Source organism: Plecotus auritus, assembly GCF_963455305.1.
Source record: "Plecotus auritus genome assembly, chromosome: 3".
In the NCBI taxonomy this organism is placed as follows: Eukaryota; Metazoa; Chordata; class Mammalia; order Chiroptera; family Vespertilionidae; genus Plecotus; species Plecotus auritus.
Genome location: NC_137772.1, coordinates 125,251,606 through 125,273,568, shown reverse-complemented (window position 1 = coordinate 125,273,568; position 21,963 = coordinate 125,251,606). Strand labels below are relative to the sequence as shown.

The 21,963-nt window shown below is 45.5% G+C and overlaps 1 protein-coding gene across 1 annotated transcript in view; it reads right to left on the bottom strand.

Moving 5' to 3' along the window:
- Positions 1-754, bottom strand: part of FLT3 (fms related receptor tyrosine kinase 3) — an 81,124-nt gene extending 80,370 nt beyond the window's left edge. The window contains exon 1 of the mRNA XM_080659620.1: positions 458-754. Coding sequence (XP_080515746.1) covers positions 458-500 — 43 coding nt within the window. The 5' untranslated portion in view covers positions 501-754. The remainder of the gene's footprint in view (positions 1-457) is intronic.
- Between the last annotated feature and the right edge of the window lie 21,209 nt (positions 755-21,963).

The window sequence follows — 21,963 nt, the reverse complement described above, 5'->3', positions numbered from 1 at the left end:
AAAAACCCCAAAAAGAGTGAAAGACGCCACCCAGGAGCCTACAGTATCCAGGGTCGGTCCCAACAAGGACCGGAGCCACCTGGCAGACGCGGGCAGAGGCCCAGCACCGGGTGCGCGGGCCCAGCGGGCGGCGAGAGGGAGCGCAAGCAGCCGGGCGGCCCGGCCCGGGCAGAGCCTCGGCGAGCCCGCCCGCGGGAGTCGGGGCCGCCGGTCGGATCGCGGCCCGAGCCGGGCAATGAATTTAGAGAAGAGGCAGGAGAACATGGGATGGGCAGGGCGGGGTCCTCAGGCCAGTCAGGGGCGAGTCCGGAGGGCGCGACAGAGGGGAGGGGCGCAGGAGCCAGGGAAGGCGCGGGGAGGAGCGCGGCGGCGGGGACAGGGAGGCGCGCGCCGACCACGGTGCGGGCTGGGGGCTGAGGCCGCGCGGGGGTCTGCAAGCGGGCGAGCGGGGCCTTACCCAGCAGCGGCAGCCGGCCGCCGAGGCGCGCCAACGCCTGCATGGCCTCCGGAGCCCAGGGTCCCCACGCCGCGCCGGCCCAGCCCTGCGGTACCTCCCAGAGCGGCGAGCCTCGCGCTGCAGGTGGCTCGCTTAAAGATAAGCGTCACCGACCGCAAATTCCCTCCGACTGGTGCAAAGTGATAGGGGGGAGGATCTCTCTCCGTACTGGCAGGGCCGCTGCGGGCGCGCAGAGGCTGGGCCGAGCCGGGAGCGGTTCCTGGCGCAGTACAGCGGGCGAGCCCACGTGTCTGCCGTGTCCGCAGCCTGCACTCTGCGGCGCCGGGGCTCCTCGGCGGGGGCGGTGGGAATTGGTTGCCGTGCCGCTGGGGCAGTCGCGGGGGTTCGGCGGCTCCGGCTGGGGAGAAGGCACTGCAAGAACTACCTTGTTTCCCGGAGTCCCTGAACACCTTCGTTTGGATGTCAGAACGTGGGGACATCAGAGAGCCAGAAGCGCCCTCCGCGCGCGGGGTATTTGAGGCCCCAGAACCGGAGCTAAATCCGCGCTGCACCTGCGGCCTTGGCCAGTGCTCAGGCCAGCAGAGGGTCGCGGTCCACGCTCGGTGGATCCTGACTGACCAATGGTCTTCGGTCTTCCCCTCCATCTTCTAGGTTGGATGCCCAGAACCCAGTCAGCAGGGGCAGCAAGAAAAACAGGCTCGGTTTTAATGTCAACCCAGGCAATTCGGGAGGCTGAGAACCAGCCCAATATACAAAAGCAAAACACAGACAGTGCATGCTAGAGGATGTTTTGAATTATCCACTGAATAATTCTTGTTATTCACTGCATAATATTTCAAGTTGAAAATTATTTTATTTGCAGTAAGTTGAAGGTTGGAAAGCCCTGAGTGCCAGTTATGACTCATCAGTTAATTAGCCCTTTGACCTTCACAAGCCATTTTTCTTTTCCAAGTCCTATTTTACTTACTTTCAAATGAGGGGAGTGGACCAAATGGTTTACAATGTCTTCAAATTCTAGGAATTCCATGCTTTTAATAATTTTCTAATAAAGCATGATAATTGACAATGTTCATTCCTGGACATACAATCCTTTTCCTTGGCTGTAGTTGATAGTAAAATAATCCCCCTTCACAAGGTATGACGGAAACTTTAAAAGTGTCTACTATGGCGCAGCCACTATGGAAAACAGCATGGCAGTTTCTCAAAAAATTAAAAATAAAACTGCCTATAATCCAGCAGTTACACTTCCAGGAATATACCCAAAAGAATGAAAAGCAAGGTCATGAAGAGATATTTGTGCACCCATATTCATAGCAACATTATTCACAATAGCCAAAAGGTGCAAGCAACCCAAATGTCCACCCACAGATAAATGGATAAAGAAAATTGAATGAATGGATAAACAAAATGTATATATATATACTAGAGGCCAGGTGCACAAAATTTGTGCACGGAGGGGGGGGGTCCCTCTGCCCAGCCTGCACCCTCTCCAATCCGGGACCCCTCGAGGGATGTCCGACTGCCCATTTAGGCCCGATCCTACCGGGATCGGGCCTAAACGGGCAGTCGGACATCCCTCTCACAATCCAGGACTGCTGGCTCCCAACTGCTCACCTGCCTACCTGCCTGATTGCCCCTAACCGCTTCTGCCTGCCAGCCTGACCACTCCCTAACCACTCCCCTGACAGCCTGATTGATGCCTAACTGCTCCCCTGCCAGCCTCTTTGCCCCTAACTGCCCTCCCCTGCAGGCATGGTCCCCCCCCCCAATTGCTCTCCCCTGCAGGCCTGGGTCCCCCCCAACTGCCCTTCCCTGGAGGCCTGGTTGCCCCCAACTTCCCTCCTCTGCTGGCCTGGTCACCCCAAATTGCCCTAACCCTGCAGGCTTGATCGCCCCCAACTGCCCTCCCTTGCAGGCCTGGTCCCTCCCAACTGCCCTCCCCTGCTGGCCATCTTGTGTCCACATGGGGGCAGCCATCTTTGACCACATGGGGGCAACCATCTTTGTGTATTGGAGTGATGGTCAATTTGCATATTACTATTTTATTAGATAGGAGATATATATATATATATATATATACACATATGTGTATATATATATATGTGTGTATGTATGTGTATATATATATATATATATATATGTATGTATGTATATATGTCTATATATAGAACTAGAGGCCCGGTGCACAAAATTCGTGCACGGGGTGTGTGTGTGTGTGTGTGTGTGTGTGTGTCCCTCAACCCAGCCTGCACCCTCTCCAATCTGGGACCCCTCGAGGGATGTCCGACTGCCTATTTAGGCCCGATCCCACCTGGTGACGCTTATCCAGGACTGCTGGCTTCCAACCACTCACCTGCCTGCCTGCCTGATTGCCCCAACTGCTCCTGCCTGCCAGCATGATCACCCCCTAACAACTCTCCTGCCAGCTTGATTGACACCTAACTGCTCCCTTGCTGGCCCAATTGCCCCCAACTGCCCTCCCCTACCAGCCTGGTTGCCCCCAACTACCCTCCCCTACCAGCCTGGTTGCCCCCAACTGCCCTCCCCTGCAGGCCTGTTCCCCCCAACTGTCCTCCTCTGCTGGCCCAGTCGCCCCTAACTGCCCTCCCCTGCAGGCCTGATCTCCCACAACTGCCCTTCCCTGCTGGCCATCTTGTGGTGGTCATCTTGTATCCACATGGGGGCAGCCATCTTTGACCACATGGGGGTAGCCATCTTGTGTGTTGGAGTGACAATCAATTTGCATATTAGCTCTTTATTATATAGGATAGTATTCAGCCTTAAAAGTGAGGAAATTCTGCCCTGAGGTTTGTGGCTCAGTTGATTAAGTATTATCCTGTGCATTGAAGGGTCACTGGTTTGATTCTCACTCAGGCACTACCCACGTTGTCAGTTGGATCCTTAGGGTGCATACAGGAGGCAACCAATCATGTTTCTCACATAGGTGTTTCTCTCCTCTCTTTCTAAAATCAATAAACTATTTTTAAAAAGGGAGGAAATTCTGACACATCCTATAACATGGATGAACCTTGAGGACATTTTGCTAATGAAGTATGGCAGTCACAAAAACCATATGATTCTACTTATATCAGTCGCCTAGAGTAGTCAAATTTGTAGAGATAGAAAGTAGAATAGTGATTTTCAAGGCTAAAGCATTGTTTAATGGGTATAGAGCTTCAGTTTTGCAAGATGAAAAGAGTTCTGGAGATGGATGGTGGTGATGGTTACACAACAAGATGCATGTACTTAACACTACTGAACTGAATACTTAAACATGGTTAAGATGGTAAATTCTATGCGCATTTTACAACAAAAAAATTTATTTTTATTTTTTTAATTTAATAAATCTTTATTGTTCAGATTATTACAATTGTTCCTCTTTTTTTTTCCCCCAAAGCTCCCCTCCACCCGGTTCCCACCCCACCCTCTGCCCTTACCTCCCCCACAATGTCCTCATCCATAGGTGTACAATTTTTGTCCAGTCTCTTCCCACACCCCCCCACACACTCCTTTCCCCCCGAGAATTGTCAGTCCACTCCCTTTCTATGCCCCTGATTCTATTATATTCACCTGTTTATTCTGTTCATCAGATTTTTCATTCACTTGATTTTTAGATTCACTTGTTGATAGATATGTATCTATTGTTCATAATTTTTTTTAAATATATCTTATTGATTTTTTACAGAGAGGAAGGGAGAGAGATAGAAAGTTAGAAACATTGATGAGAGAGAAACATCGATCAGTTGCCTCCTGCACACTCCCTACTGGGGATGTGCCCACAACCAAGGTACATGCCCTTGACCGGAATCGAACCTGGGACCCTTCAGTCCGCAGGCCAATGCTCTATCCACTGAGCCAAAACAGCTAGGGCTATTGTTCATAATTTTTATGTTTACCTTTTTCTTCTTCTTCCTCTTCTTAAAGAGTACCTTTCGGCATTTCATATAATACTGGTTTGGTGGTGATGAACTCCTTTAGCTTTTTCTTATCTGTGAAGCTCTTTATCAGCCCTTCAATTCTGAATGATATCTTTGCTGGGTAGAGTAATCTTGGTTGTAGGTTCTTGCTATTCATCACTTTGAATATTTCTTGCCATTCTTGTCTGGCCTACATAGTTTCTGTTGAGAAATCAGCTGACAGTCATATGGGTGCTCCCTTGTAGGTAACTGTTTTTCTCTTGCTGCTTTTAAGATTCTCTCTTTGTCTTTTGCTCTTGGCATTTTAATTATGATGTGTCTTGGTGTGGTCCTCTTTGGATTCCTTTTGTTTGGGGTTCTGTGTGCTTCCTGGACTTGTAAGTCTATTTCTTTCACCAGGTGGGGGAAGTTTCAGTGATTATTTCTTCAAATAGGTTTTCAGTATCTTGCTCTCTCTCTTCTTCTGGCACCCCCATAATTCTGATGTTGGTACGCTTGAAGTTGTCCCACAAGCTCCTTACACTATCTTCAAAGTTTTGGATTCTTTTTGCTTTTTGCTTTTTCGGTTGAGTGTTTTTTGCTTCTTTGTATTTCAAATCTTTGACTTGATTCTTGTGTTCCTCTAGTCTGCTGTTAGGTCTCTGTATAATATTTTTTATTTCAGTCAGTGTATGTTTGATTTCTAGTTGGTCCTTTTTCATATCCTCGAGGGTCTTGCTAAATTTATCAGCCTTTTCTAGGAAATTCTTGAAAAACCTTATAACCGTGGTTTTGAATTCTATATCCAGTCATTTGCTTTCCTCCATTTCTTTTGTTTGTGATCTGTTTCTTTGTTTCCGCATTTTTGCTTCTTCCCTGAGTTGGTAGAGTAGCTTTGTGTGCTAGGTGTCCTCTAGGGCCCAGTGGCTCAGCCTCCCCAGTTACCTGAGGTAGACACTCTTGGTGCACCCCTTTGTGGACTGTGTGCACAGCCTTGTTGTAGTTAAGTCTTGATTGTTGTTGGTATCACTGGGAGGAATTGACCTCCAGGCCAATTGGCTATGAGGATCAGCTGTGTCTATGCTGGGAGAACTTCTGTGCTGGAGACACCCTTATGAAACAAGACTTGCCAAATTGCAAAAGCCTCTGTGCTCAGCTTGGATGGGGTGGAGTCTCAGGGCTGAGCAGACAGCCTTGGCTTCCCGTCAGCCCTGCCCTATGAGGCCCCTGGGTCTCAGTGTCCCTTGGTAATCGCTGGAAGCACCTCTAAGAGAAATCCGCCCTCAAGTTTAACCCGCTGCCAGACAGTCCAGTTTCTCCCCCAATGAATCTGGATTCCCAGATTCTCGCCCGGAACTGGAGTTTAGCACAGTCGGGAGCTTCAGTCTTCCTCCTGCTAGAGAAAGCCAGCGGCACACTCAGCAGTCAGTCCTCTGTTCGCGCACTCGTGCGTGTGCCTCCAGACCTTTGCCTTTCGCGGCTCCCCTGAGTTTCCGTGCACTCCTCTCATTTCCCAACAGTCCAGACTCCCCCCGTATGAGTCTGGGACCCCAGGGTCTCACCTGGAACAGGGGTTCAGTACAGTCAGAACTGGGGTTCAGTGCAGTCGGGAACTTCCGTCTCTCTCCCGCTAGGGAAAACTAGCCAGGCACTCAGCCGCCTGTCCTCTCCACACGCGTGTCTCTGTACCTCAGCCTTTTGCAGCTCCTCTGAGTCTCCGTGTGCCCCTCTCTTTCCTTCTAGTTGTAGAATTTCCACTCAGCCAGCTTTCCTATGGTTCTGGATGATGTCCGTTCTGTCTTTTAGCTGTAGTTTTGAAATTGTTGTGCGAGGCCACAGTTTAGGTGTTCACCTATGTCGCCATCTTGGTTTCCCGAAGCAGCAAGGCCAAAAAAGATTTTAAGTGTCTATTTTAAGTCAGAACTAGAAGAAGAGACATGAGTTAAGTGAGAGATGAAGCAGGCTGGTGATAGGTAGAAAAGTGAGCTAGTGAGCCTTCCAATTACCCAGATCTAATGTATTACCTTTCATTCAGAGCTTGATTATTGCAAGCTTAAAAAAAATAAGTCTGATGATTCCTAGTTTGCAAATAGCAGCTTGGATGAGGCACTGTTCAAGGAGACAAAATAATGAAGCTATTGCTGCTTTTTCAAAGAATCTTAAACCCAAAGCATAAATCTCTGAGAAGTGATGGTAAAAGTGGAGAAATTATGGTTTCTAAGCACACCTGATTTTCTGTAGAAATTGTTTTAGAAAAAACAAATTTTATGGATTGAAAAGTTTTGGAGTATGAGGTATAGGCTACAATTTAAAAGGTGAGATAGTGCCCATCATTCTTTGAAGTGTAGCAAGAGTCATGCCTATTATGGTACCTAATTGATTCCCCTTGATAAGACTCTGAGGAAGGTAGCTTTATGTTATCTAAAGCCTTAGATTGCATAGGTAGTTATGAACACCCAGGTGTAAAATTTTTTTCCAGAACTCATGATATGGATGAGGACTATTATAAAAGCTGCTACAGGGGCAAGAAGCAACCAGGAGGAATAAGATGAAAGAAGAAATCAGAAGAGAGAAGAGTAAGTTTGTTTCTGGATTGGAATGTCTTTCTTTAGCCTTACAAATGACACATTTTATCTAAATTCTTACCCCATGAAATTTAGGGGCTACATAGCCATGAGAAACAAGGCCATTCATCTTATGAACATCTTTCTAGGCTTTAAATTACACAAATATCTCCTTTCTCCCTTCAAAAATTGTGACATTTTCAATAGCAACCCATAGGTGAAATGTCTTCATGTCATTTTTTAAAATACAAAGCTTTATATTTTTCTTAAAATAAGGGGCAAGGAAAAGGAATATTTGAATAGGAGTTCTGTGAATTCAGTTGAAATATCAACTATATAGTACAATTTCACACATCTTTTCCTAATGGCTTGAGGCCACCAATTGGCAAGATCTGACAATGCCAAGTGTTAGCAAGGATTCAGAGCAATGGGTAACTTTCACTCACTGCTAGTGGAGCTCTAAATTGGTATGAGCACTTTGACAAATAATTTGACCTTACTTCAAAATTAAACATGTGCCCAGCCAGCATGGTTCAGTGGTTGTGCTTCGACCTATGAACCAGGAAGTCATGGTTTGATTCCCAGTTTGGGGTTGGGGCACATGCCCAGGTTGTGGGCTCAGTCCCAGGTAGGGATAGTACAGAAGGCAGCCTCAATAAAAATATATTTAAAAAAATTTAAACATGTGCATTTACACCCAGAAGTTTCACATATATATACATACACCTTAGTGAAACTCCTATGCATGAGGAGACACGTACTAGAGTGTTCATAGCATTATTGTTTATAATTTCAAAGAATCAAGGAGAGCCCGACCAGTGTGGTTGAGCATCAACCTATGAACGAGGAAGTCATGGTTCAAAAAGGTCAGGGCACATTGCTGGGTTGCTGGCTTGATCCCCAGTAGGGGGTGTGCAGGAGGCAGCCGATCAATGATTCTCTCTCATCATTGATGTTTCTATCCCTCTCTCACTCTCCCTTGTAAAAATATATTTTTAAAAAATAAAGGACAGTAAATATCCACTAAGATGAACTGTAGTATATTCATATGAGAGGCCCGATGCACAAAATTCATGCAAGAGTAGACCTTCCTTCCCTGGCTGCCAGCACCGGCTTCCCTCTTGCACCCGGGACCTGGGCTTCCCTCACAGCCCTGGCATCATCCAGAAGGTCATTTGGAAGGATGTCTGGAAGGACATCTGGTCTAATTAGCATATTATGCTTTTATTATTATAGATAATGAAATACTATATAACCATGAAAATGAATGGGCTACAGTTAACTGAAATAACATGGGTGACTATCAAAAACATAATGTGGAGGGTGCAAAAAGCAAATCATAGAATAATAGAGGTAAAGGCAAAACCAAACAATATTCTCTTTAGGAAGATATTCATAACAGACATAAAGAAAGTGAAGGAATAATTGTCACAAAACTGAAGATAGTTCTTACCTCTAGAATGGGGTAGAAACAGAAGATTTAGTTAGAGAAGGCAAAAGGGATTTCTAAAGCACTAGCAATACTCTATTGTTTTTTAAACTTCTGTGATGGGGACTGGATGTTAATTTTATTATTAGTCTTTAAACTATATAATTAGTTTTATTTTATTTATTTTTTTCTAGGAATTTTTTAAAAATATATATATATTTTATTGATTTTTTTACAGAGAGGAAGGGAGAGGAATAGAGAGTTAGAAACATCCATGAGAGAGAAACATGGATCAGCTGCCTCCTGCACACCACCTACTGGGGATGTGCCCACAACCAAGGTACATGCCCTTGACCAGAATCGAACCTGGGACCCTTCAGTCCACAGGCCAATGCTCTATCCACTGAGCCAAACTGGTTAGGGCAATATAATTAGTTTTATATACTTCTGTGAGTATGATATATTTCATAGTAAGAGAAAACTTAAACAGAAGTTTGACATAATATTTCTACTTCTGAGGTAATCTTATCTAAACAAACAATATTTGAATCTGATTAAGATCCCAGACCCAACTACTAATTTATAGGAAATACATGAAACAGTGGAGCATTGTCAACAATGACACAATAATAGAATCAGAAATTCCAGACCCCAGGAAACTTCATATAATAAATAACCTAATTTCTTTAATAAATTTTTTGTAAGAAAAAAAGAAAACAATTGAGGGAGAGCCTATAGATCAAAAGAAACATAACAGTTATATCAGGCAACTGCAGTGTGCAAAAGGATTTTACTTGGATACTGATTTAAGCATACTGGAAAAAATATATAATTATAAAAATGTGACTACTGATTTTTTGTGTGTGTGACCACTGATTTTATCTTTGACATTAAATTGTTTAAACATTTCTATGTGTGACAATGATACTATTGTTATCCTATCTAATAAAAAGGGAATAAGCAAATTGACCGTCACACTGTCACAAAGATAGTGGCGCCCAGAGCCACAAGATGGTGGTGCCCAGTCCCCTCAGCCCAGCTGGAGTCCCCCAGTCCTTTCAGCCCTGCTGGGGGTGGGGGGTGGGCGGCAAGCACACAGTGCGGCCAGCCCTGCCCTCAGCCCCCCAGCAACCCAGGGCCAGCCCAAGGTGCAGGCAAGCCTCAGATGGCAGCTGCCCAGCCACCCAGGGCCACCCAAGCTCAGGTAACCAGGGTTGGCAGTGGCAGCAGCAGAGGTGTGATAGGGGCATCACTTTCCCCTGATTGCTGGGTCGCCTCCCGCCCCTGAGAGCTCCTGGACTGTGAGAGTGGACAGGCCGGGCTGAGGGACGCCCCCTCCAGTGCATGAATTTTCATGCACTGGGCCTCTACTGTATAAATATTTCTCTTTTTTCTGTGTCCAGCGCGGCTAGAGAGTGGTCTGGCTCCTGAGTAGGGGGTGCTGGGGATTGAGAAAATGAAAGAAAGAGACAGACACAGAGATGGAAGGAAAAAGCTGGGGCCAGGTGGGACCACTGTCCTCAGATGGAGAGACAGAGACCCAGAGCCAATAGAGCGTGTTTATTTTAGACAGCAAAAACCAGGAAGTTTTACTAAAGGTCAAGACAAAGGAGATTATGTGCATTCTTGGGTGGGCCAGAGTGGTATTCATTCCTGCTGGTTGGTTGGATTTAGATAACGAAACCCACCCCCTGGCGACTGGGCTGAAGGTCAACCTGACAACACTCCTGCCTCTGGCAAGAAGTGTTTCCAGGACATGGCTCTGCCAACGCCACTGGATTCAGCTGACAATCATTAAAGAAATGCTCATGTGCCTTCCCAGGCGCTCCTACAGTTATGTATTTTAAAGTAGTTTCTATCTTTCTAGACATGCATATGAAATTTTTACAGATAAAATGATAAGAAGTGAGAAGGTTGAGGGGGGAGAATAGGGAAAGGTAACTAATGAATACAAGGCTTTTTTTTGGGATGATGAAAAGGGTTTAAAATTAGATCATGGTGATGGTTACATAAGTAAGTATACTAAAAACATTGAATTGTACACTACATAGGTGCACTACATGGTATGTCAATTAGATTCTGTTAAAAATGATTTAAAGCCTGAGATTTTCTTCAAAATAATTTGATGTTGGGAGCTTGAGTGGAGGAATCAAAACTGACCATGTGTGAATGCTACTTGTGCTACTACAGAGAAATAAACTTTGATTGTATTCAATCCACTTTATCTTTTTTTTTTAAAATATATTTTATTGATATTTTACAGAGAGGAAGGGAGAGGGATAGAGAGCTAGAAACATCGATGAGAGAGAAACATCGATCAGCTGCCTCCTGCACACCTCCCACTGGGGATGTGCCCGCAACCAAGATACATGCCCTTGACCGGAATCGAACCCGGGACCCTTCAGTCCGCAGGCCGACGCTCTATCCACTGAGCCAAACCGGTTTCGGCAATCCACTTTATCTTAAGGTCTCTTTGTAGCAACAGCTTAGCCTGTACCCTATTTTTATTTCCAAAATTCTTCCGTATATATCTTGAAGTTAGAATTATAATGAGCTAGAACTCCAAACTCATTATGTTCTACCTCGTTTCCATGTCTTGATACTTCATGTGTTTCTTTTTCTTTTCTTTTTTTTTAAATAAGGAAGAAAATATACTTAGTTGGGTATTAACTCTTTGCCTTCTTTGTTATCCTGTAGTACAGAATACAGGATTGGGAGGGCGGCGGGGGGGGGGGGGGGAGGGGAGAGAGACAAAGATTCACAGAATATAGCACCATCCTAATATATAAAAACCCTGGGTCATAAGTCATGACCAAGGCTCAACCAATGGGAAGTCAGTCCTGCAGTCAGCGCTGGGTTGCCATGGCAATCCAACTTCCCCTGCAGGCGTGGTGCCCCATCACTGACTGCTGAGGAGGCTGGGAATCAGGGCCAGAGAGAGGCCTGAAGAGAGAAGCAGGGACTGAACCATTGCCTCTGTGGCAGCTTTTGATCAGCACTTGCATCTCTCTTTCTCTCCCAATCTGGCCAGCAGCCATGCCTCTGTTTCTCTCCAGGCCTGGGGCTGCTGATCAGCCCCACCTTTCTAATCAGGCCCCATTGATAGGCCCAGAGTCCCTGACTTGCATAGGAACTGACTAATCAGAACCAAATGTGGGTGCTGTGAAGAATGAATGGCTGCCTAGTAGGCAGAGCTGTTGATGCTGACTGGCATTGAAACTGACCAATCAGAACCAAATCCGGGTGCTGTGGGGAGCCAATGGCTGCCTAGGAGGTGGAGCTTTTGACACTGACTGGCATAGAAACCAACCAATCAGAACCAAATTGGCCAGCAGAGGAGGGCAGTTGGGGGCAACCAGGCCGGCAGGGGAAGGCAGTTAGGGGCAATCAGGCAGGCAGGCAGGTAGAGCAGTTAGGAGCCAGCGGTCTCAGATTTCGAGAGGGATGTCCAACTGCCAGTCAGACATCCCTCAAGGGGTCCCCAATTGGAGAGGGTGCAGGCTGGGCTGAGGGAACCCGCCTCCCGCTGCTGTTCATGAATTTTGTGCACCAGGCCTCTAGTTTTTTAAAGGGAGAGCAGTCTATTGTTATATTCAACTGATGGTTAACTAGAGCCTACACACAGCTTCATATGATTTGATCGCTACCAGTGACCCAGTCAGCCTTCACTCACCCTCTTATTTTCCTGACTTCTCTTACTCATAAACCCAGTTTACAGCCTAATTTTGAAATTATATTAATTTTAGAATAGAAAAAGTTATATAACTAGACTATAATCAGAAAGTACAATAGTGAAAAAAATTACCTAAAGCTCATCTTTATAACACTACTGTTAGCAACTTGATGTAATTTCATTCTCTTTCTACTATTCTTATTTTTAAATATATTTATCATAATAATGTTAATTTTGATATTTTTCCATCTAACATTCCAGGTTGTTGAATGGTCTTCATAACCATCCTTTTTATGTCTGTATAGTATTCCATCAGGAAAGTGTGCTGTAATTCATTTAACTGATCCATATAGGTTCAATATTTAGATTGCCTCCAGGTAGACTAAATAATACTCTAAAAAACATTTGCATACATATTTCTTTTTTTCATGCTGGGTTTATTTTTTTCTGTAATATAGATTCTTAGAAGTAGATTTATTGGGTCAGATGTCTATAGTTCTTTGTTTCAATTTGAGCTTGGGTTTTGGGGTTTTTTTATTGTTTAAAGTATTACAAATAGTAGTACATATGTCTCCTTTTTTCCCTCACTGACCTTCCCCCAGCCTCCCCTACCCCCCTGCACATGCCCTCACCCCCCCCCCCCCAGTGTCTTCTGTCCATTGGTGTGCTTATATGCATGCATACAAGTCCTTCGGTTGATCTCTTACCTCCCCCACCCAACCCACCCCAGCCTTCCTGCTGTAATTTGACAGTCTGTTCAATGCTTCTCTGCCTCTGTATCTATCTTTTTGTTCATCAGGTTATAATGTTCTTTATTTTCCATAAATGAGTGAGATCATGTGGTATTTTTCTTTCACTGACTGGCTTATTTCACTTAGTATAATGCTCTCCAGTTCCATCCATGCTGCTGCAAATGGTAAGAATTCCTTCTTTTTTATAGCAGCGTAGTATTCCATTGTGTAGATGTACCATAGTTTTCTAATCCACTCATCTGCTGATGGGCATTTAGGCTGTTTCCAAATCTTACCTATGGTGAATTGTGCTGCTATGAACATAGGGATGCATATATCCTTTCTGAATGGTGTTTCTGTTTTCTTGGGATATATTCCTAGAAGTTATATTACTGGGTCAGATGGCAGTTCCATTTTAAATTTTTGAGGAAACACCATACTGTTTTCTACAATGGCTGCAGCAGTCTGTATTCCCACCAGCAGTGAAGAAGGGTTTCTTCTTCTCTGCATCCTTGCCAGCATTTGTCATTTGTTGATTTGTTGATGATAGTCATTCTGACAGGTGTGAGGTGGTACCTCATTGTTGTTTTGATTTGCATCTCTCAGATGATTAGTGACTTTGAGCATGTTTTCATATGCCTCTTGGCTTTCTGAATGTCCTCTTTCAAAAAGGGTCTATTTAGGTCCTTTGCCCATTTTTTGATTGGATTGTTTATCTTCCTTTTGTTAAGTTGTATGAGTTCCCTGTAAATGTTGGAGATTATACCCTTATTGGGGATAACATTGGCAAATATGATCTCCCATGCAGTAGGCTTTCTTGTTGTTTTGTTGATGGTTTCTTTGGCTGTGCAGAAGCTTTTTATTTTGATACTAGAGGCCCAGTGCACGTATTCATGCACAGGTGGGGTCCAGTCGGCCCAGCCCCAATCAGGGCGCATAGGGGCTGGGCCTGTTGGGAGGAGAAAATGGCAGGAGGTTGGCTGGCCATCCCCACCCCGTATTGAGGTGGGGAGGCGATCAGGGGCAGGGCTGGCCAGGAGAGGGGCTGTGGGCTGATCAGGGTGGTGGGGGCCCATCAGGGGTGTGGCCAGCCAGGGGGAGGTGCTGCAGAAGGTTGGTCGGCCAGCCCCGCCCCATATTGCAGTGGGGTGGCAATCAGGGGAGGGGCTGGTCAGGGGGAGGGGCTTCAGTATGTTGGCTGGCCAGCCCCACCCCCTATTGAGGTGCAGTGGCAATCAGGGTTGGGGGCTGCCCATGGGGAGGGACTGTGGACCGATTAGGGTGGTGGGGGCCTATCGGGGGTGTGGCAGGCTAGGGGGAGAGGATTCAGAAGGTTGGCTGGCCAGCCCCACCCCCTATTGTGGTGGAGGGTATGATCAGGTGCTGGCCAGGGGGAGGGGCTGCAGTCCTATCATGGTGGGATGGGCTGATCAGGGGCGTGGCTGGCTAGAGGGGGAAAGGAGGGGCCGTTTGGCCAGCAGGCCCTGCTCTTGATTGGGGTGGGGGAGTGTGTTCAGGAGCAGGCCTGCAGGGGGAAGGGGCCCCAAGGTTGGCCACTGGCCCCACCCCCGATTGGGTGGTTCGTTGACCACAATGGGCATCATAGTGACTGGTTGTTAGATCATTATGGCCGTTAGGGAAGCTGCCTTTATATATATATAGACTAGAGGCCCGGTGCACGAAATTCGTGCACGGGGGAGGGGGGTGTCCCTCAGCCCAGCCTGCTCCCTCTCCAATCTGGGACCCCTCGAGGGATGTCCGACTGCCCATGGATCGGGCCTAAACGGGCAGTCGGACATCCCTCTCACAATCCAGGACTGCTGGCTCCCAACTGCTCGCCTGCCTGCCTTCCTGATTGCCCCTAACTGCTCTGCCTGCCAGCCTGATCACCCCCTAACCACTCCCCTGCCAGCCTGATTGATGCCTAACTGCTCCCCTGCCAGCCTCTTTGCCCCTAACTGCCCTCCCCTGCAGGCCTGCCCCCCCCCCCAATTGCTCTCCCCTGCAGGCCTGGGTCTCTCCCGACTGCTTTTCCCTGAAGGCCTGGTCGCCCCCAACTTCCCTCCTCTGCTGGCTTGGTCACCCCTAACTGCCCTCCCCTGCAGGCTTGATTGCCCCCAACTGCCCTCCCTTGCAGGCCTGGTCCCTCCCAACTGCCCTCCCCTGCTGGCCATCTTGTGGTGGCCATCTTGTGTCCACATGGGGGCAGGATCTTTGACCACATGGGGGCAGCCATCTTGTGTGTTGGAGTGATGGTCAATTTGCATATTACTCTTTTATTAGATAGGATAGAGGCCTGGTGCATGGGTGGGGGCCAGCTGGTTTGCCCTGAAGGGTGTCCTGGATCAGGGTGGGGGTTCCCTTAGGGTGTGGGGAGGCCTGGGCAAGGGGCCTGTGGTGGTTTGCAGGCTGGCCACGCCCCCTGGTGACCCAAGCAGAGGCCCTGGTATCTGGGGTTTATTTATCTTCTACAATTGAAACTTTGTAGCCTGGAGCGGAGCCAAGCCTTCTGCTTGCTCCGTGTTGGCAACCATTTCTCTTGGGATTCATCTATCTTCTATAATTGAAACTTTGTAGCCTTAAGTGGAGGCCTGGGCCGGCCAGGGTGTGTGGAAAGCTTGGCTTCCTCCATCGTCGGGGGCAACCCTAGCCTCCTGCTCTTTCCAGCTCCATGGCTGCTGCCATTTCTGTTTGGGTTTATGTATCTTCTTTTTTTTTTTTTTTTTTTTTTTTTTTTAAATAAATCTTTATTCAGATTATTACAATTATTTCTCCTTTTCCCCCCCATAGCTCCCCTCCACCCCTTTCCCACCCCACCTTCTGCCCTTACCTCCCCCCCACTGTCCTCATCCATAGGTGTATGATTTTTGTCCATTCTCTTCATGAACCCCCCCATACCCCTTTCCCCCTGAGAATTATCAGCCCACTCCCTTTCTATGCCCCTGATTCTATTATATTCACCAGATTATTCTGCTCCTCAGGTTTTTAATTCACTTGATTTTTAGGTTGGCTTGTTGATAGATATGTATTTGTTGTTCATAATTTTTTCTCTTTACTTTTTTCTTCTTCCTCTTCTTTAAGAATACCTTTCAGCATTTCATATAGTACTGGTTTGGTGGTGATGAACTCCTTCAGCTTTTTCTTATCTGTGAAGCTCTTTATCTGCCCTTCAATTCTGAATGATAGCTTTGCTGGGTAGAGTAATCTTGGTTGTAGGTTCTTGCTATTCATCACATTGAAAATTTCTTGCCACTCCCGTCTGGCCTGCATAGTTTCTGTTGAGAAGTCAGCTGACAGTCGTATGGGTGCTCCCTTGTAGGTAATTAACTGTTTTTCTCTTGCTGCTTTTAATATTCTCTCTTTGTCTTTTGCTCTTGGCATTTTAATTATGATGTGTCTTGGTGTGGTCCTCTTTGGATTCCTTTTGTTTGGGGTTCTGTGGGCTTCCTGGACTTGTAAGTCTATTTCTTTCACCAGGTGGGGGAAGTTTTCGGTCATTATTTCTTCAAATAGGTTTTCAGTATCTTGCTCTCTCTCTTCTTCTGGCACCCCCATAATTCTGATGTTGGTACGCTTGAAGTTGTCCCAGAGTCTTCTTACATTATCTTCAACTTTTTGGATTTTTTTTTTTTTGCTTTTTGCTTTTTCGGTTGAGTGTTTTTTGCTTCTTTGTATTTCAATTCTTTGACTTGATTCTTGTGTTCCTCTATTCTGTTTCTGGGTCTCTGTATAATATTTTTTATTTCAGTCAGTGTATGTTTAATTTCTAGTTGGTCCTTTTTCATATCTTCGAGGGTCTCGTTATATTTATCGGCCTTTTCTAGGATATTCTTAAAAAGTCTTATAACGGTGGTTTTGAATTCTATATCCAGTCGTTTGTTTTCCTCCATTTCTTTCGTTTGTGATCTGATTCTTTGACCCCGCATTTTCACTGAATCCCTGAGTTGGTAAGGTAGATATTTGTGCTAGGTTTCCAATATGGCCCAGTGGGTCTGCCTCCCCAGTTAACCTGAGGTGGACACTCTTGGTGCACCCCTTTGTGGCCTGTGTGTACAGCCTTGTTGTAATTAAGTCTTTATTGTTGTTGGTATCACTGGGAAGAATTGACCTCCGGGCCAGTTGGCTGTAAGGATCAGCTGTGTCTATGCTGGGAGAAGCCCGGTGCTGGAGACAGCCTTATAGGATTAGACTTGCCAAATTGCAATAGCCTTTGTGCTCAGCTTGGATGGGGTGGAGTCTCAGTCTTGGCTTCCTGTCAGCCCCGCCCCTGCGCGCATGTGCGCTTTCAGTCCTCCGCTTTCCCCAGCTCGAGTCTCCGCCTGAGAGTCCAGACTCCCCCCACAAGAGCGTGGGTCCCCAGGGGCTCGCCTGGAACTGGGGTTCACTGCAGTCAGAACTGGGGCTCGGTGCAGTCAGAATCCTCTGACTCCCCTCCACTAGGGAAAGCCTGTGGCAACCCCCGCAGCCTTTGTGCGCACCGGCGCGGCGCGTGTGCGCACTTTCAGTCCTCCGCCTTCCCCGGCTCCCGAGTCTCCGCCCGAGAGTCCAGACTCCCCCTACAAGAGCGTGGGTCCCCAGGGGCTCGCCTGGAACCGGGGTTCACTGCAGTCAGAACTGGGGCTCAGTCAGGATCCTCTGACTCCCTTTCACTAGGGAAAGCCTATGGCTACCTCCGCAGCCTTTGTGCGCACTGGCCCGTGTGCGCCTTCAGACTTCTGCCTTTCCCAGCTCGCGGTCGGAGGCTTCCTTTCCCCTTCCGCCAGAGGAAGTCAGCCAAGCTCTCAGCCGCCCTTCCTCTCTGCGCGCACAAAGCCCCTTTGCCGTACCTCCAATTCTCTGTGAGCTTTTCTCCTTCCTTCTAGTTGTAGAATTTTCACTCAGCCTGCTTTCCTGTGGTTCTGGATGGTGTCTGTTCTGTCTTTTAGTTGTAGTTTTGAAATTGTTGTGCGAGGCAGCAGTTTAGGTGTTTACCTATGCTGCCATCTTGGTTTCTCCCCTGGGTTTATGTATCTTCTATCATTGAAACTTTGTAGCCTTGAGTGGAGGCCTGGGCCGGCAAGGGCAGGCGGAAAGCTTGGCTTCCTCCAATGCCAGGGAAACCCAAGCTTCCCTCCTGCTCTCTGTGGCTGTAGCCATCTTGGTTGGGTTTATTTGCATATTCGCTCCTGATTGGCTGGAGGGCGTGGCTGGTGGGCATGGCTTGTGTGTGTAGCGGAGTGATGGTTAATTTGCATATTACTCTTTTATTAGATAGGACTACAGGGCTGGTGCATGAAATTTGTGCATGGGGTGTGTGTGTGTGTATGTGTGTGTGTGTCCTTCAGCACAGCCTGCACCCTCTCCAATCTGGGACCCCTTGAGGGATGTCCGACTGCCCGATTAGGCCTGATCAGGATCGGGCCTAAACAGGCAGTCGGACATCCCTCTCACAATCCAGAACTACTGGCTCCCAACCATTCGCCTGCCTGCCTGCCTGATTGCCCCTAACTGCTTCTGCCTGTCAGCCTGATCACCCCTTAACCACTCTCCTGTCAGCCTGATCGACGCCTAACTGCTCCCCTGCCAGCCCGATTGCCCCTAACTGTCCTCCCCTGCCGGCCTGGTCACCCCTAACTGCCCTCACCTGCCAGCCTGGTTGCCCCTAACTGTCCTCTCCTGCAGGCCTGGTCCTCCCCAACTGTCCTGCCTTGCAGGCATTGTCACTCCCCACTGCCCTCCCTTGCTGGCCTGATTGCCCACAACTGCCCTCCCCTGCCGGCCATGTTGTTGTGGCCATCTTGTGTCCACATGGGGGCGGCCATCTTGTGTGTTGGAGTGACAGTCAATTTGCACATTACCTTTTTATTATATAGGATAATCCCATTTGTTTATTTTCTCCTTAATCTCTCTTGCCCTAGGATCTGTGTCTGTCAAGATATTGCTATGACATATGTCTGCAATTTTGCTGCCTATGGAGTTTTGTAGGATTTTTATGGTTTCCCATCTTACATTCAAGTCCTTTAGCCATTTTGAGTTTGATTTTGTGTATGGTGTAAATTGGTGATCTAGTTTCATTTTTTTTTTTTTTTGCATGTATCTGACCAAATTTCCCAGTACCATTTATTAAAGAGACTGTTTTGACTCCATTGTATGCTCTTGCCTCCTTTATCAAATATTAATTGAGTATAATGGCTTGGGTCAATTTCTGGGTTCTCTATTCTGTTCCATTGGTCTATATGTCTGTTCTTGTGCCAGTACCAGGCAGTTTTGAGAACTGTGGCTTGGTAATATAGCTTGATGTCTGGTATTGTGATTACTCCAACTTTGTTCTTCTTTCTCAGGATAGCTGTGGCTATTCAGGGTCTTTTTTTATTCCAGATGAATTTTTGGAGAGTTTGCTCTAGATCTTTGAAATATGCCATTGGTATTTTAGTGGGTATTGCATTGAATCTGTAGATTGCTTTAGGTAGTATGGATATTTTAATGATGTTGATTCTACCAATCCATGAACATGGTATGTTCTTCCATTTGTTTATATCTTCCTCTATCTCTTTTTTCAGTGTCCTGTAGTTTTCCGAGTACAGGTCTTTTAAGTCCTTAGTTAACTTTATTCCTAGGTATCTTAATTTTTTTGGTGCAATGGTAAATGAGATTGTTTTTTTCATTTCTCTTTCTGTGAGTTCCTTATTGGTGTATAGAAAAGCCATAGACTTCTGGGTATTAAATTTGTATCCTGGTACATTGCTGAATTCATTTATTAAGTCTAGTAGTTTTTTTATGGAATCTTTAGGGTTTTTTATATACAATATCATGTCATCTGCAAATAAGGACAGTTTTACTTCTTCTTTTCCAGTTTGGATGCCTTTTATTTCTTCTTCTTGTCTGATCACAATGGCTAGTATTTCCAGTACTAAGTCGAACAGAAGTGGTGAAAGTGGGCATCCTTGTCTTGTTCCTATTCTTAGGGGAAATGGGTTTAGTTTTTGCCCATTGAGTATGATGTTGGCTGTAGATTTGTCATATAGGGCTTTTATTATGTTCAGGTATGATCCCTCTATTCCCTCGTTGCTGAGATTTTTTATCAGGAAATTGTACTGGATTTTGTCAAATGCCTTTTCTACATCAATTGATACGATCATGTGATTGTCTGTCAATTTGTTTATGTGATGTATCACGTTTATTGATTTGCAGATATTGTACCATCCTTGCATCCCCAGAATCAGTGGTCAGCAAACTCATTAGTCAACAGAGCCAAATATCAACAGTATAACGATTGAAATTTCTCTTGAGAGCCAAATTTTTTAAACTTAAACTTCTTCTAACGCCACTTCTTCAAAATAGACTCGCCAGGCCGTGTTATTTTGTGGAAGAGCCACACTCAAGGCGCCAAAGAGCCGCATGTGGCTCGCAAGCCACAGTTTGCTGACCACTGCCCAGAATAAATCCCACTTGGTCATCATGTATGATCTTTCTAATGTACTGCTGGATCCGATTTGCTAGAATTTTGTTGAGGATTTTAGCATCTATGTTCATCAAAAATATGGGCCTCTAGTTCTCTTTTTTTGTGAAGTCCTTATCTGGTTTTGGAACTAGGGTAATGCTGGCTTCATAGAAAGAGCTTGGGAGTGTGCCTTCCTCTTGAATTTTTTGGAATAGTCTGAGGAGGATAGGTTTTAGTTCTTCTTTGAATGCTTGGTAGAACTCCCCTCTAAAGCCGTCTGGACCAGGGCTTTTGTTTTCTGGAAGATATTTGATTGCTGTTTCAATTTCTTCGGTAGTTATTGGCCTATTCAGGTTTTTTGATTCTTCTTGGTTAAGTTTTGGGAGCTTGTATTTTTTAAGAATATATCCATTTTAAAAAAAAGAATATATCCATTTCATCTAGGTTGTCCATTTTGGTGGAATAGAGTTGTTCATAGTATTTTTTTCATAATCGTCTTTATTTCTGTGGGATCAGTTGTTACTTCACCTCTTTCATTTCTGATTTTGTTTATTTGGGGGTCCTCTCTCTTTGCTTCTTGGTGAGCCTGGCTAGAGGTTCATCAATCTTGTTTATCCTTTCAAAGAACCAGCTCTTGGTTTTTGTTAATCTTTTGTATTGTTTTTTTTTTTTTTTGTCTCTATGTCATTTATTCCCTCTCTTATCTTCATTATTTCCTTCCTTCAGCTTATGCTGGGCTTTACTTGTTGCTCTCTTTCTGACTCTTTGAGTTGTATGGTTAGATAATTTATTACCATCGTTTCTTGTTTTTTTAAGGTAGGCCTGTAGAGCTATGAACTTCCCTCTCAGGACTGCTTTCACTGTGTCTGTCCCATAGATTTTGGATTGTTGTGTTTTCATTGACATTTATTGCCATGATGCTTTTTATTTCTTCTTTGATCTCTTTGATAACCCAATCATTGTTTAATAGAATGCTATTTAGCCTCCAGGTGTTTGATTTTTTAATTGTTTTTATTGTAGTCAATTTCTAGTTTTATGCCATTGTGGTCTGAGATATTTGATATGATTTCTATCTTCTTGAATTTGAAGAGACGATGACGTTTCTCTCTCATGGATGTTTCTATCTCTTTTTCCATCTTTCTTCCTCTCTCTCTAAAAATCAATAAAAACATTTAAAAAATGTTATCATATGGATAAATTACAATTTATGTAACCAATCCATGTTGTTGGTCATTTTATTGGTCTTTTTATTTTAGTTAGTATTCACTTATGGTTACAAATTTTAGAATTTAATTTTTTGCTTGTTTTTTTTTTTTTTTTTGCCTCTTTTCATATTCTGTGTTCGGGATAGTCTATTAAGGAAGGTGTAGGATTTCCCCACAACATAGGGTACAAACCTTGAAAGTGGAGGTCATAATTCCTTGTCTCTGATTTTCCACTTGCACTTAGTATGAGCTCCCCAACTTGCTCTTCTCACCTTCTCCTAAGAAAGCTGAAATATACAAATTACCAAAGTAGTGGATCTTCTTTCTCCCTAAGCCAAACAATGTCCTGACCAGGTGCCTCGTTCATTTTCCCCATGCTAGCACAGAAGTGCCAGCTCTACATTAGTCCAGACCTTCGACCACACCCATGATCTGAACCACCCACAGTGAGAGAGCCCTGCTCATCCTGTATCCTGTGTAATCACCAACCCCCTTCCTCTCCATCTGAAATATTTTACCCACTGCCTAAATTTAACCTTAGAGATTCAGTACCTTGAGTATTTAATCTTCAAGGATTTTTATTAAAAT